This window comes from Neolamprologus brichardi, chromosome 9, assembly GCF_056152115.1.
Source record: "Neolamprologus brichardi isolate AB-2024 chromosome 9, ASM5615211v1, whole genome shotgun sequence".
In the NCBI taxonomy this organism is placed as follows: Eukaryota; Metazoa; Chordata; class Actinopteri; order Cichliformes; family Cichlidae; genus Neolamprologus; species Neolamprologus brichardi.
In genome coordinates this window covers 2,720,470-2,742,429 of record NC_142112.1, presented here as the reverse complement: position 1 = coordinate 2,742,429, position 21,960 = coordinate 2,720,470, and the positions used below count along the sequence as shown (strand labels likewise).

General features: G+C 42.5%; 1 protein-coding gene across 1 annotated transcript in view; it reads left to right on the top strand.

The window, feature by feature from the left end:
- plppr5b (phospholipid phosphatase related 5b) overlaps positions 1-21,960 on the top strand; it is a 104,390-nt gene that overhangs the window by 18,419 nt on the left and 64,011 nt on the right. The window contains exon 4 of the mRNA XM_087845808.1: positions 3,375-3,507. Coding sequence (XP_087701934.1) covers positions 3,375-3,507 — 133 coding nt within the window. The remainder of the gene's footprint in view (positions 1-3,374; positions 3,508-21,960) is intronic.

Sequence of the window (21,960 nt, the reverse complement as noted above, 5' to 3'; positions counted from 1 at the left end):
TAAAATGACATTAATGCCATAACCGCATTAACGCGGCAAATTAGCACACATCGCCCTGTGCTGGGGCTACACATGTTAACGAGCTAACCGTGCTAACGAGTTTACGCCGTGCAGCCACATGCTGCTATATATATATTTATATTTGTTAATTTGAGTTTATTACAGTTTAGGTTTTATTTTAGTTTTCCCAGCTTGCCTTGTTTCAACCATCTTTAGTCCAGTGGCTGAAATGAATATTGATTTTCTTTCTATTCACTTTTTATGTGTTTATGTATGCAAGAGAGCGTATAAGTAACTTTTGATTTTAGGATCACAAATAGTTCTTTCAGGTTATATTTGACTATTTAGCATTTGTACATCATCTCTGTCCTTATTGTGTCTTTCTTCATGCCTTCTCCTCCACTACTCTTCCTCCTCTCTCATTTCCACGTCATTGTCTTCCTCTTAAAGCTTTATCTTCTGAACTGAAGTCAGGAGATGAGGCTCTAAAAATAGTATCATTACTACAATGAACTGGCTTGTAGAAGACATCTTGAGGTTTTAATTACTAACTATACTGGTGTGGTTAAAGGTTTCCATACAGTCACAATGGGCATGAATGTCATGGTGATTTGAGGCTTTTAATGATTTCTTTGAGCTCTTCTCTTTCCAGGTAAACACTTTTTATTGTAAGTTATAAAAACAGGATTGATTGGTCAAAAACTTGGGGGAGAACTTTTGGTCTAGCAGAGTCAACATCAAGGTTTTGTACCTTCTGGTGCCAACAACAGTCCAGGCAGATCATCCCCCTCAAACTCCTCAGAGAGGGGGAATTCTCCCTGCTGTTAGTGTCTGAGTGCAACCGTCTATTCTACAAGACATATATGTGTACAATAAAGGATAAAACAGTGACTTTTAGCCAGCATAGTTTGATCCTCATCATCGTCTGCTTGAAAAACAGGCTTTAAAGTTGTCAGTGCAGCATATACGTGTTACTGAGCACAGTGCAGGCCCTGCATTCTTTTACTGATGTTACGACTATCACGGTGTGCAGTGTATTTCATCCCAGTACATCCCTACCAGTGTCACCATGGAAATACAGCTCCTCATATCAATGATGAGTAGCTGACGTGGTCATCAGTTCCACTCCACCTGGTGCCAGTCGTGTTGGTGTTGAGTTTTATTTGGTTATATTTTCTCAGTTGTCTAATGTAAGAGATGTATTGTGTGGACTCTTTCAGTGGCTCCAGAGTGCGATGCTTTACATTCAGCTAATAAGTGAAAGCAGCCTGGAGGAGACAAATACACTGCTTAGTTAACTGTCCCAACAGACTGGGTATAAAGTATTTGCAGGGAAAAACTTGGACATATGAGAGAAAGTGAGTTATGGCTCTATGATTTATGACAGAGGAAGTAAGAAAAGAATTGGCTCGGTTTGTCCCCAGTATACCTTTTTTTGCATTCTTCTGACCAGTGCTTGTGCTAGGTCCTCATCGGGGTCAGAGTTTCTCCAGGACCAGGTCACACTGACTGCTTTGTCCTTTCACATATGTATCTATTGCTATTACGCTGCACGCTCACTCACAGCATGGCTGTTATGTCATTTCTTCTTCGTCTTCTTCTGTTTTACTGGCAGCTGGCAACCCATTTAATTAGAGCAGGTAGTTGTACTGCCCTCTAGTGGAAGAGAATGGAATTGTTCTGCCCGATACCCACACCCATCGCTTAGATTACTAATCAGGTGGAACCAGATAATCTTCCACGGCACACCTGATCATTTCTCACGGCACACCTATGTGCCGCGGTGCAGTGGTTGGGAAACACTGCCTTAGCTGAAGAGGAGCGACTGCGTCAGCCACCGTACCTGTTTTTACTGCTCACCTTGGGTTTCTACTAGGGCTGCACGATTTTGCATAAAATGAGAATCACGATTTTTTGCTTAGAATTGAGATCACGATTTTCTCACGATTTTCTTTTCCAGCATAAATATTTATTGCACTTATTAACTGCACATCAACTTCATAACAGTTGAGACTGAACATAAAAACAATAAATAAACATAAAAACAACAAATGTCTCACGTTTTGTCGTTGCAACAAAATGTTGTACTGCTTGAAATTGCGTCTCCACCGTTGCTCGACGCTGCGTGTATAGAGCAGCTAGTGCAACAATAGAACAATAGTTGCGGGACGGCACTGTGTAGCGTTTGTCTAGGGTGTTGATCATTCTCCTAAATCCCTCGTTTTGCACAGTGTTGATGGAGCCATATCTTTGGTCAGGTGATAAGTAATAGCCTCCGTAATTTCTTTGTGCCTGCGGGAGTTCGACGGGTATGGGGAAGCGCTGTATAAGGTTCCCGTTATTGATGTTTGGGTGGTTGACCGGGACGGATTTTCTCCTGTCACTTTCTCGTCATCCCTGACGTGCTCTCCGTTGTTTTTTCCTGCTAATTTTAGCAGCCAGCTTCTGTATCACGTGGTATAAGGCTCCGCCCTCGTCATTTGTTGAGCAGGAAGAGTGAGCGCTTGTTTTCACGCAGATTACGTCCCGGATCAAAATGCGGTACAATTGTCGTCGTCTTTTTTTTTTTTTAATCGTTGTCATTTGGAAATGAGGTCGCACATAAGTATGAATTGAGATCGCGATTTTCTAACGATTAATCGTGCAGGCCTAGTTTCTATCACTTTTCACTGGCTCCCTAAGCCACAGTAGTTTTTGTTATGTTCTCTAGTGGCATGATCTTTCATATTTTTCTCCTCATGAAGAGAAATCCCACATCCAGCCCCAAACATGAGTGTCTGCTAACAGGAACTGTGTGTTTAATAAAGTGTGATATTACTCGGTGCCACACACATGTCAGTGATTCAGGTGTTACACTGTTACACTGTTCTTTCATTCCACAAACACACACTGGCTTCTTTTGCATCAGTTACACATTCACCATGCTGCTGCTCACCGGCATCAGTGTCTGAAAATAATAACAAATACAGTATATTTATAATTAATGTTAATGTTGCATTGAAGCTGCCTGACGTAAACAGCTGTTTAGAAAAATCACTTGTTTGAAAAGTTTCCATCCATCCCTGATATAGACGTTTGCTCCAGCTTTTCAGACCTTCTTTCTTTCCTTTCTTTGGCTAATAGTCAACTTTAGAGAGCATCAGAGTTGTGTAGGAAGTGGGCTAGGTCCTGTTTTCAAAAGCATACATATTTGCACATAGACAGGCTTGAGTCCTTTTGTGTATTCAGCAGCTGGAGCCCACTAAGAGAGCACTGGTATCAATAACTGACAAAATAACACCACCCACACTAGCAGCACCCACTCACAGGTAAAGTGCTGCTCCTTTCAGTAATCTGTTTTCTTTCTTTGTGTATGTGGTTCCTATCTCTCCTAGATCACAGTGACAGAGACTGTGCTGTTTCTGGTCCAGTACACGTCCAAGGAGTTTGACCGTTTAGAGAAGACGGTGGCCACCGGAGACTGCTGTTACCTCAACCCGCTGGTACGCAGGACATTCCGCTTCCTCGGTAAGTTTTAGGCGTGTGCATGCTTGTTTCTGTTACTTCACCTGTCAAAGCTGAATGTTTTTCTATAAGTCTGTGAGAAAACTGGCCACATGTGACATTCACATAATAAACTAGTTAGTTGAGTTTGTTGGTCAGGTCCTTTGATCAACAAACTCACTTTTTCCCACTAAATTGAAAAACTAAGATCGACTACAGGAACAGCACTGATGTTTTGGACGCTAGAAACAACTTTTCTTTCACTCAACCTGAACTAATCGTCTCAGTAAAGCTCCACCTGTTTGCTCTTTGCATTGTGTAACTGTGCCAGCGTCATCATTGCTGCTGCTGTTGGGTTATAAGTGTTTCTGATTAAAACTGGATACGTTTGTGTTGCAGGTCGGTTTCTAGTGGCAAATGTGGGTGCGTTTGCATTTCCACAGTGACAGTGGTGCTCTACAGAGCCGTGCCTTAGACGAAGCATTAAAGCAATTAAGCTTATTTTTATTTAATAAAAACACAATTGTCAGAGGAACAACGCAGGAAGTGGAATATTTTGATATGCAAGGAAGTCACCTTGTTTTGTTCCTACTTGTGATGAATATTAAAAATGTAGCACAATAGTGTGTTTTAGTTTTTTTGTGGTTATCTAGCTGTGGTGTGAATAAGGCACGGCGCGTTTCATCTGGTTTAAGTTTCTGGACCTTGAGGGAACAGAGAGGGAACACACACATGTAAAGGAAGCTCTTAAAACATGTTCTTATCCCAACTGGGCTTTCATTAGGTCAGCAACGATGCAAGAAAAGAAGATCAGACACCAGCGAGGGAGGATCAGAAAGACAGACGCAACAACATTGTCATCCCCTATGTAGCCGGTGTATCAGAAAGACTCAGGAGAGTCTTCTCCAAGCACGACATCCCAGTTTACTTCAGACCCAGCAACACACTCACACACAAACTGGTTCATCCCAAAGACAAAACTTCGGGGGACACTTAAAATCTGGGACTCTCCACCATTTGACCTTAGAACTGAAGAAGCTTTTTGGATGAAACTTCAAGTCAAGACGCTTTTTTTCCTTAGATTGTGATGTTCAGTTAAAGCATACTAACGCTAAATTGTTATGAAATAGCATTTGGTATTGTAACTGTTTTAATGTGTTTAGAAGCTCATTGATTACTAACTGAACAGAAGTGCAGATGTTTATTCTGTTTATAGCTCAGTTTGAGTGAAGTGGCAATAAGTTTTAGGCCTCACAGCACCCGAACCTTGAAACAGATCTGCAACGAATACTACGATTCAGGTTTCCTTCTTCTCCAAATAAATATCTGATGAGGAACACGTTTTGTGTGAGTTACAGTTGTGGTGGTCCTTAATAATCTAATTAGAGGGTATTAGTATACATATAGTAGTAGTAAAATGAACCCAGGCCCAGTATCATTGTACTATACACGCTAGCTTTTACCATAGCTACGTGGGACCTGGGTTACATGTGCATCAGTGAATCGATGTCTTGTTCAGCCTTGTTCTTGTTGCATAAAGCTTGATGTCATCTATGTAGAGAAGGTGGCCGACAATTCCTCCCCTCCGTAGTCGATATCTGTAGCCAGTCATATCGTGGAGAAAAATGGAGAACAGCAGTGGGGACAGAGCATCTCCTTGGTAGATCCTGCACTGTTATAAGCTTGAAGTTGGCCTCCAGTGTTGTTAGCCACATCCCCATTGAGTTCCTGATTATCTTTAATAGTTCTAGGCGTTCCAGGATCCAGGGGTGGGGCATAGAGTCAAAGGCTTTCTTGTCCGGGTAGTGCACAAGTTGGTAAGTCTGGTCCGTCCACCAGTAGCTGGTGTTTCACTCCTTTGGTATTCTTGCCAATTCAAAGTCAAAGTCAGCTTTATGACATTGCAGTACACTCACAGCCTCCAGTGTTACACTAAAATAACATAAAAAATAAAAAGGATAAAAATCTTACAAAAACAACAGAGTCCAACACAATCCGAGTTTTTTGGGCAAGAGTTTGTGTGGAAGTGGGTTGGGGGAATCAGTGAAAAGTGATGGTGGGGTTCAGAGTTTTGTATGTCTTGGGGGGAGGAGCTTCAGAGGGAAAAGGTCTGGAGTTTGTGTGTGTGAGAGTCGAGCAGGAAGAACATTTCAGCCTCCTGACAGCCTGATGGACGAAGCTATCTCTCATTCTGCTGGTTCTAGCCCTCCAGTCTCCTTTCTGATGGCAGCAACCTGAAAAAGCTGTTGGATGAGTGGATCACCTGTAATGCTTTTCCAGTGAGGCTCATGCAGTAGCTGTTGTGGAGGGAGAGAAAACAAACACTCACAATCCTCTCCACTGCTCTCACTAATCGTTGTAGCTTTTTCCGGCAGGGCCCATTGCAACAGCCATACCACACAGTGATGCAGCTGGTGAGGATACTCTCAACGGTGCCTCTGTAGAAGGTGTTCATAATCAATCAATATCAATCAATATTTTATTTCTATAGCACATTTAAAAAGGGCAGTGTCCATCAGAGTGCTTCAAACTAGGTAGCAAAGCAGATTACAACAAAGGCAACAAAAACAGTTAAAAATAATTAAAACCAGTTACAGTGACAGCACGACTGCAGACTGGGAGGAAGTCCAAACTAATTCAAAAGCTGGATGGAACAGGTGAGTTTTTAAACGTGATTTAAATGATTGAATGGATTCTGACATGCACACATCGATTGGAAGATTATTCCAGAGTTTAGGTGCAGCAAACGCTCGGTCCCTCCAGTCTTTCGTCAGGGTTTGGTTGCAGTAAGATCAGTTGGTTAGAGGATCAGAGCGCTCTCTTGGGGCTATACACGTCAAGAATGTCTGTTAGGTAACTGGGCGCCAAGTTATTTAAAATGTTAAAAGTATACAGAAGGATTTTAAAAACGATGCGGTATTTAACAGGGAGCCAGTGTAGATTGCCTAGAACTGGGGTGATGTGATCATGCCTTCTGGTGCCAGTTAAGAGGCATGCTGTGGCATTTTGAACTGAAAAATGCTGGAAAAGAGAGAATTGGAGGCCCATGTACAGAGAATTGCAATAGTCTAGTCTCGAAGTAATGAAGGCATGGATAAGCTTTTCAAGGTCTTTATGTGGAATATAGGGCTTTCCCTTGGAGATTTCACGTAGCTGGTAAAAACTCGTTTTCACAACTGAGACAACTTGTTTGTCTAACTTGAGTGAGCTGTCCAGGACCACTCCAAGATTTCTAAGAGAGAAGGCTAGCATAGGATCCCAGTGTATTAGTTAGCTGGTCCAGGGGAGTGGGACTGTCAAAAACAATACTTTCTGTTTTATTTTCATTTAGAGTTAGAGAGTTTTGTAATGGCCAATCTTTAACTTCCCGCAGACAACTGAACAAAGGCACTAATGAGGACTGGACATCCCGATTCAGGGGGAAGTAGATTTGGATGTCATCGGCATAGCAGTGAAACGAGATATTATGCTTTTTGAAAAGAACTCCCAAGGGCAGCATGTATAAAGAAAATAACGTATGAGATAGCACCCTGAGGCTCACCACAATGGAAAGGGGCAGAAGAGGAGGAGTATTTCCCCATTGTGACAGAGAAAGACCTCTTGGATAAGTATGATTTAAACCATGAAAGGACATTATCTTTAAGTCCAACTACATGTTCTAGCCTTGCCAGGAGAATATTGTGATCAACCGTAGGGCTGTGCGATTAGACCAAAGTCTCATTTCCCGATATAAGACATCTATCGTCCCGATAACGATATAAATCACAAAAATTTAACATTTTCTGTAAATTCTGTGAATCTCGGGCAGATTGACTTCCATGAAGTGTTTCCAGCTGGGCGTCGTGTAGCTGGAGTCAAGTGTTTTAACCGATGCATGAAACAATACATTTATAGACATAAGTTGTAACGGCCGTCGTTTTCTTTGTGAGTATTTATTACACAGCGTGCTGCGGGGAAAAGCCTGTTCTAACGTTTGAGTCTAAGGTTGATTTTTTAGCACCCGATGGCTCTTTTTTACTTCTCATCCATAAATACTCTCCATACTCTTTCATGGGATTTAGTTTATTTTGAAAAGTCTCAACAGGATTTTGAGCTTTATTGTGAAAGGTATGCAAAACAAACAAGCAGACGGCGGAGCCACGCCATTGTTTTACCGTCTTGGTTGCTAACGACAACGCGTAAAAACAGTCGCTTGTCCGTCCGTAGTGTGGTAAATATAAGAGAAAGAGAGAACTTTAAGAAATTAATATAGCCACTACAGTGACATCAGAACATGAAAAAATATTGCCGTAAACAGTTTATTTTGCGACACCACAAAACAAATGATAGCGTAAAATGAAACAATAGACGTTTTTATATTGTCAGCTGATATATATCGTTATATCAAACAGCCCTAATCAACCGTATCGTTAAGTCTAATAAAACGCCCTGAATCAGCAGTTAAAAGGAGGTCATTAAAAACTCTTAATAGCGCTGTCTCGGTGCTGTGGCGTGGTTTAAACCCAGATTGGAATTTCTCGCTGATTCCATTAGTCTCTAACAAGGTCAGCAACTGATGAAGGACTATTTTTTCCAAGATTTTCCAATAATGGCGGTTGAGGCTGTGATGCTGTGTTCTTTGACCAGGAGAGATCTTCTGAGATGTGCACACACAGGAACTTTGTGCTGCTTACCCTCTCCACAGCAGCACTATTGATGGTTAGTGGGGTGTGCAGGGTGTGAGTTCTCCTGAGGTCTCCTTAGTCTTCTCCACATTCAGGGAAAGGTTGTTGTTGCTGCACCACTCAGCCAGATGGTAAACTTCACTCCTCTATGTCTCATCGTTGTTGCTGATGTGACACAGCTGTGTCATCTGCCAACTTCATGCAGCTGTGTGATGGTGTGCAGTTGAGAAGGGGGCTCAACATACATCATTGGGAGTCCACTTATTCAGTGTTCTTGAGCTAAAGGTGTTGCTGCCGACCCGTACTATTTGCTGTCTTCCTGTCAGGAAATCCAGCAGCCAGTTACACAGCGAGGTGCTGAGCCCCACCAGATACAGTTTGTTAATGAGTTGCTGGGGAATGATTGTGTTGAATGCTGAAGTCAATGAACAGCACTCTAACATGAATCAGATGTGTGAGGGCTGAGTGAAGGCAGTTAAAATTACATCATTAATTTAGCGGTTTGACCCGTATGGACTGGCAGGAATGATTTCTTGTGCTGTTCAGTGGTGCATTTGGGTAAGTTCAGTCTCTCACTGAACACCCTCCTGTGACAGGCCAGGATGTCATAGTGTGGGCGGGAGGTATTGTCCACCATTGAGCTTGCCTTGGACATCATAAGGGAGTCCAGCTCCATCCCCACAACATTGCTGGCTTTCCAGATCAGTTTATCGCGTTTGTTGTGACCATTGGCACCCTCGTCTCCTGGACTGGGGCAGGATGTCTCAGGACGGGTGATGCGGAACACCCACTTCACCTCCAATAACGGGCAGTCCTGGCGGATGTGCACTAGTCGCCCACATCTCCAGCACTCTTGCTCTGATGCTTGTGCTGCTCCAATGAGCTGAGCACAACTTCCATAGCCCTCATGACCTGCAGAGAAACAACAGAGGAGAAGGGGTTAGAGAAGGGGTTGGTAGCCATTTCCAGTGGGAGGAAATGGCTAGAGCTCCATAACCACTGGCCGGGCTGGTGATGCCACTGGGTGCCTCTTCCTTTGGGCCAGGACTGGTCAGTTGGGCGCTGCTTGCCCCAGCTGCCCCCATGGTGGTTCCACCCAAGCTGCTTGAGGCCAGCCAGTGACAGTGAACTCGACAAACTGCTCCTGGACGACAGTGTTGAGCAGCTGAGCCTTACTTAGGGCTGCAGCTTCCTGGCCGTGGCTTCATGCAGTCGCCTCACTTAAGCGAAGGGCTGTCAGCAACCCCATCAAACTGTTCCGGAACCAGCACCAATGGTCTATCCAGTCTTGGATGGTCCATCTAACGTAGGAAGGAAGCCCTTGCTGTTGTGTGGAGGCTCATAACTGCCACCTGGGCCTCCTCCAGTCAGCAAGGAGCCAGAACAAGTGATGAGGTTTTCCAATACTGTCTGCTGCTTGGTCCAGGCATGCACCTCCTCCAACTGCTTCAGATGCACAGCTGCCAGGTCAGACACCATCTGGGCCAGTGCCCCCATCAGCTACACAGGTCAGGGCTCTGTCATGCCAGCCTGGGTTTCAACACCACTGTAAAAAGAACCTGGCACGACCCATACATGGCTTCTTCAGTGTCTCTCTGGCAGCTCGATTCCCATTGCACTCCTGTTAGCTGCCTCAATCAGCTGCTTTCTTAGACAGACACCAAGATCCCAACATGAGCTGAAGATGTTCATTTGGACTGAGCAGCATGGGCAGGATAAGCAAAGAGGACATCAGGGGGACAGCTCAAAGTTAAAGAGGTTGAGATGGTTTGGAGATGTGCAGAGGAAGGATACTGAATGGTGGACGAAGGATGATGAAGATGGACCGGAAGGGCAGGAGGGGAAGACCTCAGAGGAGGTTCATGGATGTAGTGAAGGAGGACATACAGAGGGATGGCCACTAAAGGATGCAGCCAAAGAGAAGAAGAAAAAGAAGAAGAAGAAGAACCCATGCGATAATATCCAACTTCAATGCAATATTTTTCTCACACGTCACACAAAGGGGCTAAGGAGAAGATCAGAGTAACAGAGTCAGTGTGTAAGAATCATTCACCGCAGGTTGGCCTCTTCTCTCTGATGGTTAATTGAGAGACGGAGATAAGACTGAGGATTATTACATAGTTCCTTAGGGCTGAATGCACTTGGGGGCCTGGCTTTATCCTTGCATTTACACATTCAGCACACTATTCATGCTGCTCCTTAACATTAACAGTCCTCTCATTGCAGACTAAAGCTCCTTTTATCCCTTTATCTTATATTGGAATTGGTTGTCTTGCGTTAAACAGTGCCAGAGTGTATCAGAATAAGGCTCATGTCTTAGTGTTAATTGATGTCAGTTATAAAAGTGCTCCACACTGACTTTATGCTAATGTTGTCTTTTCCCAGCAACATGGAGAAGAAGGATGAAGAGCTTTAGCTGCAGAGGGGTTTTGTAAAGTAATGAGAGTGTGCCACATTAAGAATCAACACCATCCCCGCTAGAAGAAGGACTTTAATGCAGATTCAGAATTGCTTTACCCTAAAACCGAGGCTCTGGCTCGAAGACGAGAACTAACTGCCACAAAAACAATATTTTATCCAACAAAGGAAAAGCTGTTCTAAAAGCAAGAAGAAAGAACTTCATTGTTATGAAGCACACGTCATTAGCACAATGTAGAGGCTATAGAACGGAGATAGATAGCTTAACTAAAAGCCTCACTTTAACTCTGCTACAAGGTACAAAATTGTCTTAAGCAAATGGCAGCTCAATTATACAAATAAAACAAGACGAGGATAGTGCTTTGCCCTCTGAAAAACTACTAATCACTGCGCCTGGCAAAAGAAAAGGCTTGTCAGAGGAAGCAGCAAGGAACTCAACCAAAAGTAAAATAAGATCAAATGAAATATAAATCCATGGAGGGCTGAGAGGGTGAAATATGACATGCTGTTATTTTGAATTAAGCCTATTTGGTTCCTTTCTCAGCTCAATCTCATAGTAAAATTTAGAACAGCTACACTTGTGAACAGTGAAAATTATAGCACAATCCTATTTCCAAAACAGTTGGAAAATGTAAATAAAAGATTCTCATAAACCCACATCTCAATCAGAGGGCTTGATAGAACTAGAATCCCTAGAATAACTAGCACAATTCTTGAGTGGGTTGGAGGTGGGAGAATATGTCTGTGAAGGTTCTCAGTCAGGTGGGAGAAGCACTCAAACTACTTTGGTGTTTCAGCCCTTATGTGACAATGTGATTCTTCATTTAGACTGACATGACCACTCGTCGCCGATACGAGACATCATCAGTTGTGTAACCCCGATTCATTGGGTGTTTCGTCAACAACCATCTGCTATCTATGAAGGGAAAATGTACCATAGCAACATCCCAAAAAAGAAAAACAGGAACGAGGAAATGACAACAGGCAGTATGGTGGTTCACCCCCACTCTCGTCACAGGCACCTGACTCACCAGAGCCCAAACACCAACACCTATGGTGGTGAGAGAATGCCCCATGAACTCAGAGACCCTAAGCAGCCGCAACAATGAACATCAAGATCAAGCCACAGTGCACCAGCATGTAGAATCACAAAATGCACAGGAAGGAGCCCACAGCTCATCAACCAAGGTCTAAAAGAGAATAGATGGCTCATCCCAGACCCACCATAGCAACATAAAGACTGGAAGGAGCCTGCAGCAGACGATGTACTGCACAAAGACCCACAGAGGACACCTGCCAGCACAACCAGAGCGCTGAAGCACAACCCCAGTTGCATGGGCCCACCCAGCCACCCACCACTCCTGCCATTCCCCGATGGAGCAGAAGGTGCCCACTCCAGACAGCCGGATGCAGGGACCAGGCATTGGACCCCAGGAGGACCCCAGCACAAGGCAGAGATTAAGGGAAGAACCCCCATCCATCTCCTGCCTCATCACCTCCAAACGCCAGATTGAATTGAAATTGAAACATCTTTTACATGTGTTAGTGCAGCGGTCCCCAACCATTTTTACGCCACGGACCGGTTTATGCCCGACAATATTTTCATGGACCGGCCTTTAAGGTGTTGCGGATAAATACAACAAAATAAAACTAGTACCGGTACCAAAAAAGAAAATTTATTCATAACACACGTGAAAAGTCCCAGGAAAACCGAGTAAACGATAAAAACGATAACAAAATAACGCTGAAAACCGATAAAAACCCTGAAAACCATACATTTCACACCTGAGCCTCAACTCTCGCGGCCCGGTACCAAACGACTCACGGCCTGGTACCGGTCCGAGGCCCGGGGGTTGGGGACCGCTGTGTTAGTGGTTGTAAAGGGCTGTGGAGTAGGACATTTTTGTCTTAACTGTGTTCTTTAGTTGTTGTTGTTAAACAGATTACTGGCTGATAGAACCTTACAGAGGTTTTATTTTGGGTTTGTGATTTCAAGGGTTTTCACCAGGCCGTTAAGGTGCAGAAGATCAAAGGGTTTTTGAGGCAGTTATGGCGTTTAACTGAAGCGGTAATAAAGGGGAAGTCTGAAAGTTTCGTTCCATCGATTGTGTGCTTCATTCTGGTGAATCCATCTTATGATATATTTTATTCGGTTAGCTAAATAGTAACACAGTCTAAGGACTGAAAACATTTTGATGGAATCATTAAGGAAAAATTATTAATTTGGAGTAAGTGAGTGATAATTTGGGGGAGGTAATTATACCTAGCTATTTGATAATGCCTATGGTGAAGGAAAAGTTCAAATCTTGGTCTGCAGGAATCATTGAGTTCAACATTATTGGAAGTATTATTAATAATTCATTTTGACCAATCTGATGTTTGTGAAAAATTTGTAATGACATGAAATATGTCCTTTATTGAATTAGTTGGTTCATGTAGACACAGTAATATATCATCAGCATATAAATGAATTTTGTGTTCTTATATAGAGGTTTGATTACCTTTGATATTTCAGACGTATTGTGGAATGGCGAGTGGTTCTAAGAAAACTGCGAATTATTAGGGTGACAGTGGGGATCCTTGTCTTGTCCCTCTCTCCACGCTTAAACATTGAGATACGATCCCATTAGTGGTGACCTTGGCCTGTGATGGGGTATAGAGACTGGTTATCTAATAATCAAAAATGCTGGGTACCCTTTAATATAGGTGACAGAGATCCTCTGGATTGTTCTGGGAAGATGATTCACTTGGGTATGAAACTTGTGGACTGTTGTTTTAGTTTAAGGAATTAGGTTTATTATAGGTCGTGTTCAAATTTACCTGCTCTGCCTCGGGGTGTCTAGAGGCAAGAATCAAGCGCACCCTGTGCTGAGCATGCAGAGTGGACATGCCTAAAGGAGCTGCAGTTTTGTGTGATTGAGTTGTGCCTTAATGAATCAGTAAGTGTTATTAATGAATCAGTAAGTGTTATTCCTTTGGCAAGTTAATTGGCATGATGCTGCTTGTAACTGTTCGTGCATGTTGAAATTATGTGTCTCAGTACATTGATACTATGTTGGTAAGATTATTTAGCACTAAGATAACAGCAGTGGCCATAATCTGTTCAATAATTACATCCAGTTGTATCCGGAATTAAGTTAAAGGACTTTTTTGCTGTTTAGTTTAACTGTTGCTAGCTTTGCCATCGTGCCTTACTATTAGCAACTTGTATGACATGTGCTATGGAGCAAATGTATGGTCCACAGTGACCCCTTATGGACACTGGGAGTATTGCTGGTGTCAGATAGATGACGTTATTGTGATTGTGATTACACTGATGTAAACAATTCTTCCGTGGGACTTTATTAAAGACAATCAACCCAACGTCTGGACTGCTGCAGTGTTTCTGACTTGTATGCCCAGTGTTCCAATATGTCCTCTGCAGGTCGTTTGTGTCACGGGGTCGGTGAGCCAGTGTTTTGAGTTTCTTGTGTCTCTGAGTTTTTGTATTATGCTCTAAGTTCTTTGTTGTTATTCTATAGTCTCGTGTCTTAGTTTGGCCTTCTTGTATCCTGTTTAGTTCTCTGAGTAGTTAGTAGCTGCCCTCTGTTGTTTTCTGTGTTTCTTAGTTGCTCTGTCTCCCCTAGTCTAGTTTTTATCTGTGCTACTTCCTGTTTTACTTTGAAGGTCTGTGTCTATGTGAGTGTATCCTACTTTGCTCCCTTGTCTCGTCAGTTCTGATTTCTCCTTCTGTGTCTCATTCCCCTCGTTACTTCCCAGTGTATTTGAGCCCTGTTTTTCTCTGTGTCAGTGTTGCGATCTCCGTCATGCTGTGTGTGTTTTGTTAGATTCTTCTCAGTTTAGGTTTTGTAGACGTTCTTTGTTCAGCAATCAAAGCTGCCATTTTGAGTTCAATCCCGTTTCTAGTGAGTTTGCGTTTGGGTCCAATTCCTGCCTGCACACAGCCGAAACATGACAGTTAGGTTATCATCTGTCCTTAACTGACTTGAGCTGGTAGTGCTTTCTACAATCTAGGTTGTGGATTGACCCAGGAGCTACATTTCCTCCTTTGCCAGGCACCCTCAAAATCTATTTATTTTTTTTAAAGGGTAGAAATAAGGTTTTTGCTGCTATCATCTAATGGGTCTCGGGGCCGTCAGTTTCTCTTTACAGTAACATTAGTAGCAGCTGTTATTCCAAATTATAAAGTACTCTTTAAAATACACAATCTGGAAATCCCATTTTATGCAGCATGCCTGCCTGCGTCGATTATGGTGCATTTTATGCATGAGTATGGAGAAGTACTTTGGGCAGGCTTGTTGGCACAGTGAGTAATGAATCCCAGAAAGACTCTGCTGTGCTGTGCTGTAATGAAGGCTCCACGTCGCCCGTTTGCTTGGTCCTGCCTGAATCTCTGAGCCTCAACGCCAAAGATTCCTGAGTTGATTTAACTTTTAAGCTGAGGAGTTGCTTTATTAAAAGGTATCAGTGTTAAAGAGTGAAGCAAGATAGAGACCTGTTAGCTCCACTTTTTAGTTTTCCACTTTTTATTTTGGTTCTGATACATAAATAACGTCAAGATATATGACATGTGTCTCCACATTACTGAAAGAAACACATTTCTGATTGGTCAGTGTCAGCATGAAAGGCTTCCATCTGGGACTGCAGCGAAGGCTGAAGCATCTTTCAGCTTGAATTATTCTATAACAACCAACGCTTGTTTCCAAAACAAGACGATGCATAATATAGCAAGTTTGGTGATAAAGTTCTGAGTGAAGCTCACATTCACACAGATGGGACGGCAGATGGGCAAATGAACAGCTGTGTGTTGTACGGGACATCACCTCCCATCTCTGGCAGTTTGCCTCCTTGAAACATTCACTTTACTCACCGCACCTGCTGTAAAACCGATCTAGGCACATGTTACTGACTATAAATCACTGCATCTCTAACTTTACTTTAACCTTTCCTACCACACGTGTAAAAAGTCGGTATTTGCAACATCTTTTTGAGATTTTAAAGTGCGATATCAGGGACGAGTCAAATAAAGAAAGAAATGAGGTAAATATGAATCTTAAATACATAAGGAAACAGTAACACTGTATTATCTAAGTTGAATGAAGAATAATAAGTACACTGACTGGTTGTCCTATGCTTACTACACCTTACGCCTACAAAAGGACTGTTGGACCATGGAGACCCATTTGGTCTCAATGGTTTTTGGTCTTTGAGGCTTTGGTGACTTTTTGGCATTTTCCACCTCAGCAGTTGGTGAAACCGCTCAGTGATTTTCCATGGTCTCCATGCTGTGGTTCCTAAATGCTTCCAGGGGGGTTCGGACTCATTATTTACATGCTTGGCTGGATGCTTGACTTTATGCAGTGGGACTCAAAACACCTGAATTTAAAGTTTAAGAGATCTATTCCAATATAGCATAGCACAACTAATCAACTAATCACTAATACCTCTGTATAAATTTTACATGATTTAAGGAGAGGCCTCATCATGATGATATTTCTGTAGCAACACCATGTGTTAATGTGAACACGAGACAGACCCAGAGATGTCTGACACTGACTACTGTGTGTCCACCTCTGATAAAGGTTCAGTAAAAAGGGAGCTACTTCAACAGTGATCTGTACAATATGTGAGAAAAGTCTTTCTGGTAAATCTGGAAATGGAGTGCAGGGAGAGAGAGGACCCAAAAGTAGACACTCTCAGCAGACTGAGTGAGCCTTTTACTGGCTGATGAAAGGAAACTGAAAGCAACTGGAATAACAGCCAGGAAGCATTGGAACTTGGAAAAATGAAGGGTGGATAAGCTGAAGTTTGAGCAAGAGACAAAGAGAGTCTGGGACAATACATATGAGTGAAGTGGAACGATAACACACACGAGATTAGACTAAATACAGCGATGGAAGAAAAAACTGGGACAGGAGCTAAACTAAGGCTACGTTCACACTGCAGGTCTTGATGCTCAATTCCAATTTTTTGATCAAATCCGATTTTTTTGTCTGCTTCTTCACACTACAAATAAAATGTGACAGCAAACGCGCTCTAGTGTGAACGCTCAAAGCGCCCGCATGCGCAAAAGAAGACGTCACACACAACGCGCTCTGTTTAGACCCAGAGCAACAGTATTGTTTGACTGATGGACCTTAATATAAAGACTTCGGACTTTACGTTTGCCAATTTTTGCTTCAAGTTATTTTGTTATTTACATAATAATGTAAATAACCTAATAATGATCCTTATTGCTGTTTTAGAGGAGCGCTGCTTCAAAGGATAGTTGCAGATTTCTGTCAGAATCTGCAGATTATACAGTACAAATAAAATGTTCTCGTTTCTCCAACGTTGTCTTCCCAACAGTTTCACTGACATCTGTACTGGATGGGCAGGAAGTGTTCGTGATGTCTTCTCCGGCGCTAATAACTGGCATCTGTCTTGTGTCGGTGACGTAAAAGACGGATTTAATGCGACATGACCATCAAACAGCAGCTTTCTAAAACATCAGATATGTATCGGATTCAGGACCACATACGAAAGTGACCCAGATCGGATTTGAAAATATCAGATTTGCACCGTTCACACTGTCATACCATGATCGGATATGGGTAGCACAGGGTCAAAAAAATCGGATTTTATGCGCTTTCGCCTGCAGTGTGAACGTAGCCTAAGAAGGGACAAAACTAACACACATTTTTCAGTTTTATTGAGCAGCTCCTGATGAGTTGCAAGGTTACTTTAGAAGTTGTTAAACTGAAGTGTTACACAGTTACGTTTGTACTTCTCCATCCATCCATGTTCTTCCACTTAACCCCGGATAAGCTAAAGAAAATGGATGGAAAGATTCCCAGGCCAACCGAGACATACAACCTCTCCTCGGGGCCTCCTTCCAAACAGCGTCCAGGGAAATCATTACTTTTCTGCTCACAGTTGGCTTGTGCTGTGGCACTATATTGCTGCAAATTAGGCAGAGTGCCATCAGTGACAATAGCTTATTTGAAAAGGACACAATAACATTTTCCTTGCAATATTGGGATGGAAGGGGACCATGATGGTACCTTTATTGTGCACCACTGACAGGCAAGATTAGGACCCATAATGCAGAATTCAGCAAGTCAGACACAAGTTTAAAACTTAGCTCTTACTGATGGTGATTCACAGGTAAACAATCCAGTCACGGATCAGGGCAGGAACAAACAAACTGAAAACACAGACTCAAGGAGAGCTTGTGCATGAAAGAACACACACACAACACTAAGTCAAATCCATTTTGGCTGTAACAAGACCAAATGTGGAGCAAATGAAAGCTTTGATGCACTGTACACCTGTGTTTGTAGTGTGATGAAGAAAAACTATGAAGCAGCATCAGTTTCCTCTGTGTTTGTCACAGACCAGCTCACCTTGGTCAGCACAGTGGCTCCTGCAGGTTTTCTTTTGTATTCTTGCGTCTTTACAAATATTAGAGCGTACTAGTATTCACACGTGACAGATTCCATGTGTTTGCATTTCTGCATGTGTGCCTGAGTGCATCTGTTCATGTGCATAAGTATGCATGCTCGCACATGTTTGTTGCCAACATTTGCATGATGTGAACCAAGCCGTCTTGCAGCTCCATAGCCTTCCCTTAACACTCAGGCCAGGCGTAGCTTTGCATAATGACTCACAGGCTGTGCTGTTCAGGGAAGAGTATATTTAGAACACAGCCGAGGGTCGTGGTGCACTTGTGCACTCATCTTCAGGAGTCTGTTTTACCTCTGTTGCTTTGCTTGTTGAACTTTACATTTATAAAGTTCATGCTCAGCCTACTCTGTAAGTGACATTATGTAAAACAGTGCAGATAACATCAATATTTAAAAGTTTTGAGCCCGTTGGGAACACACTGCACTGCAGCTTTAACCTTTTTTTAAGTGCACCACTGCTGCTTACAAAGGTATTTTCTTTTCAGCTAAAGTCTCTTGAAGTCTTCCCTAAACTTCTGGAATTTGATGGAGCAATGTGTGAAGAAAGCACTGATGTCAGCATCATCTGTAGCTGTTGGGCAGACTGCAGTATTGCTCATGTTTGTGTGCTGCTCATGCTCACACGATGCAGTGTATCGGCTAAAACATTGCTCAAACATGTTGATTCTGTTCATGTAGACGTTGTCAGTGGCTCATCCGAGTGTGACGCGATCATACTCTAAAGTACCTAATTTTCCTAATAGAGCAATTTGCTCTCAGGCTTACTCATGGTTCCTAGATGGTAAGTGGTTAATGGACTGGTTCCTATATAATGTTTTTTCTTCTTTACTTCAGCACTTTGAGTGCTCATTGAGATAATTAAAAGTAGAATGGGAGGAAGAGCTTTCAGTTTTCTGTGGAACCAGCTCCAGTTTGGATTTAGGAGACAGACACTATCTCTACTTTTAAGATTAGGCTTCAAACTTTCCTTTTTGCTAAAACGTATAGTTAGGGCTGGATCAGGTGACCCCTGCTAGTTACACTGCAATAGGCCTAGGCTGCCGGGGCTTCCCATGATGCACTGAGTGTTTCTTCTTCACTCTAGACATGGGGTGTCCAACTCCAGGCCTCGAGGGCTGGTGTCCTGCAGGTTTTAGATTCTTTCAATTTTATTTATACAGTGCCAAATCACAACAACAGTTGCCTCAAGGCGCTTGAAAGTAGAGATAGAAAAAAATAAACTGGAAGCTGGTTCCACAGAAGAGGGGCCTGAAAACTAGCGGCCATCCAAGACTTTATGTCTTTAAGACATTCCTGCAGTTTAACTAATTGGTGTGTGTTATCTGGCTTCATGGACAGATAGAGCTGGGTGTCATCTGCATAGCAGTGAAAATGTATGCTATGTCTTCTAATGATGCTGCCTAGGGGAAGCATGTATAATGTAAACAGAATTGGTCCTAGCACTGAACCCTGTGGAACTCCATAATTAACCTCAGTGTGTGAAGAGGACTCTCCATTTACATGCACAAACTGGAGTCTATTAGATAGATATGATACAAACCACTGCAGCACAGTACCTGTAATACCTACAGCATGTTCTAATCACTCTAATAGGATATTATGGTTGACAGTATCGAACGCTGCACTGAGGTCTAGCAGGACAAGCACAGAGATGAGTCCACTATCAGGCCTCTGGAGAAGTTCAGGACATGTTGAGGAGGTCACTGAGCCATTTGAATCAGCTGTGTTGGATCAAGGACATGTCTAAAACCTGCAGGACACCGGCCCTCGAGGCCTGGAGTTGGACACCCCTACTCTAGACGTTTGATTCCCACTATTGCATGTAAATAACTTTTGTCTAAACTCTCCTGCATTGTGTGCTGTGTGTTGTTTGCTGTTTATGGTCTTTCCTTTCTTCGTTGAAGAAGATGCTGCTGCTGTCTGAGCTCCTTGTTTCTGTGTTATTTGACACACACTGGACTAAATTTAGAGATTATTTTCAAACCTTGGACCTCTGTTATGTATGTAGTGTTATTCATTCATACAAATAATCATTATTTTCTATTCAGCTTTTGTTTTTCTGATCCTTTAGCAGCTTTCCTGCATGTCTTCAGTGAACACTGTTGCTTTTCTTTCCCTTGCCAGCGCAAAGGATTTGTGCACTAATTCTTTCATATCAGACCGGAAAGGCTGATTGTCTTAATAATGCCTGCTGGTGAAGCTTAACAGCAGTTTGAATTGTAAGGGGCTGTTCTCAAAAGCAGCTATAGAAACACAAACAGGAGAGTAAAAGAGCCCTCAGAGAGATTTGTGATATTGTTGCTGCTGTGAAAAACTCATTTTCAAAGATTAAACGCTGATTAGAATGTGATATCGCCTGCAGCGGGTCGGAAACAGAATAAGAAAAACATTCTTGTGCTATTTATTAGAACTTTATTCAAATTAGAGGACTGTCTCCTTACTGTGCGTTGTAAAGAGTAATTGTGTAGTGAGCTAGTTTGATTTGTGTTTAATTTAGTGTAGGAACATGAAAGTAGATGTTGGTCTGACTGGATCAGACCTGTCACATACTGTTTGCTTTGCCCTTACTCCTGTATTCTTAGATTCTTTGCTAACTCTAACCCTTTGTTTAGCTTGAACAATGTTTTCCACAAGCCCTCTAACTCAGTTAAAGTCAATGCCTTGAAGCTGTTCAACATCGGGGAGAAAAACAGGACATATAAGTAGAAGTGGCAGTTGCTAACGTAAATGTTAACGAGCTTCCGTGCTTATGTGTTCTTCAGTACTGACGAATTCTTCACAATTACTCAACGAGCTTCACGGGGAAAAATGAAACTGAAGTTCAGTCTCTGTCCAATAAATACATTTCACAGTTAAATCAACACTTTCACACTGTGTCACATTGCGTATTGCTGTTGCATCTTTGTATTTAACACTGTGTCCAGTATTAGGACTTAGGGTGGGCGATATAAACGATATACGATAGAAACGATATACGATAGAAACGATATAAATTTGGCCAACGATAGAGATTTTGACTATATCGCTCTATCGCGATAGCACATGTTGATGATGTCATCAAGCTGCGCCTGTTTTGGTCGAAAGCATCGCAGCGGCTACAACCATTATCATCTGCAAATTATGGCGGGCGACAGTCATAGCAAAGAGATGAAGCGCTTTTAAAATATGGGGAAAGCCAAAAACTGCGCTTCCTCCACTTCCGTAACATTGATTCATTAATGTTGAATTCTCTCGCAGCTGCTCTGTTCCCATGTTGTTGCAGTATATTAATAACTAACCTCGTATTGTGGATGAATAATCTCAGTTGTTCTACTGACTGAAGTTTGGCGATTGCATTTGTCCCTGACCACCAGAATCCCTCACGTTAACTTTTAATGAGTGGAAAAAAAGTTAGCGTTCATCCTCCAGCTTCACTGTGCTAATGTTATGCTAACATAGCTGTGTCGCTAGCAGTCACGTAGCACAACATTATATACCAGGTAGTCCAACTTCAGTAACCCTGCAAACACCACTGCTGTTTAGTTTTCTGTCTTCATTTATGTTGGAAGTGGTAGCAGAGCTGTACGTTTGAATTAGCTTCAAAAATCTCTGTCAGAACATGGTATAAAATGTTTAGGTGGAAGCTAGCGAGCTAACTTCCTGTTAACTTCTAACTCCGTTAAATTTAATAAATCCTGTTTTCATGGATGCCTGGATGTTAAACTTAATTGTTACACCTGGTAAAGCAGCAACGCTGATGATTTAATTAAAGATGAAAGAATTTAGACAGTTTTTAACTTTTAGTGTTCGTTTGACTTTGGGACCTGAAGCTGACGGAGTTTTGGACCCAGATTACTCCGCGAAGCTCCTCACTACGGCAGCCGTAATGCTCTGACAATCCATCAAAACATTTTTTAACAGATTTCTGCAGCCAAAATCGGTTCGAGGTCAGTAAGCACAACCAGAATTCA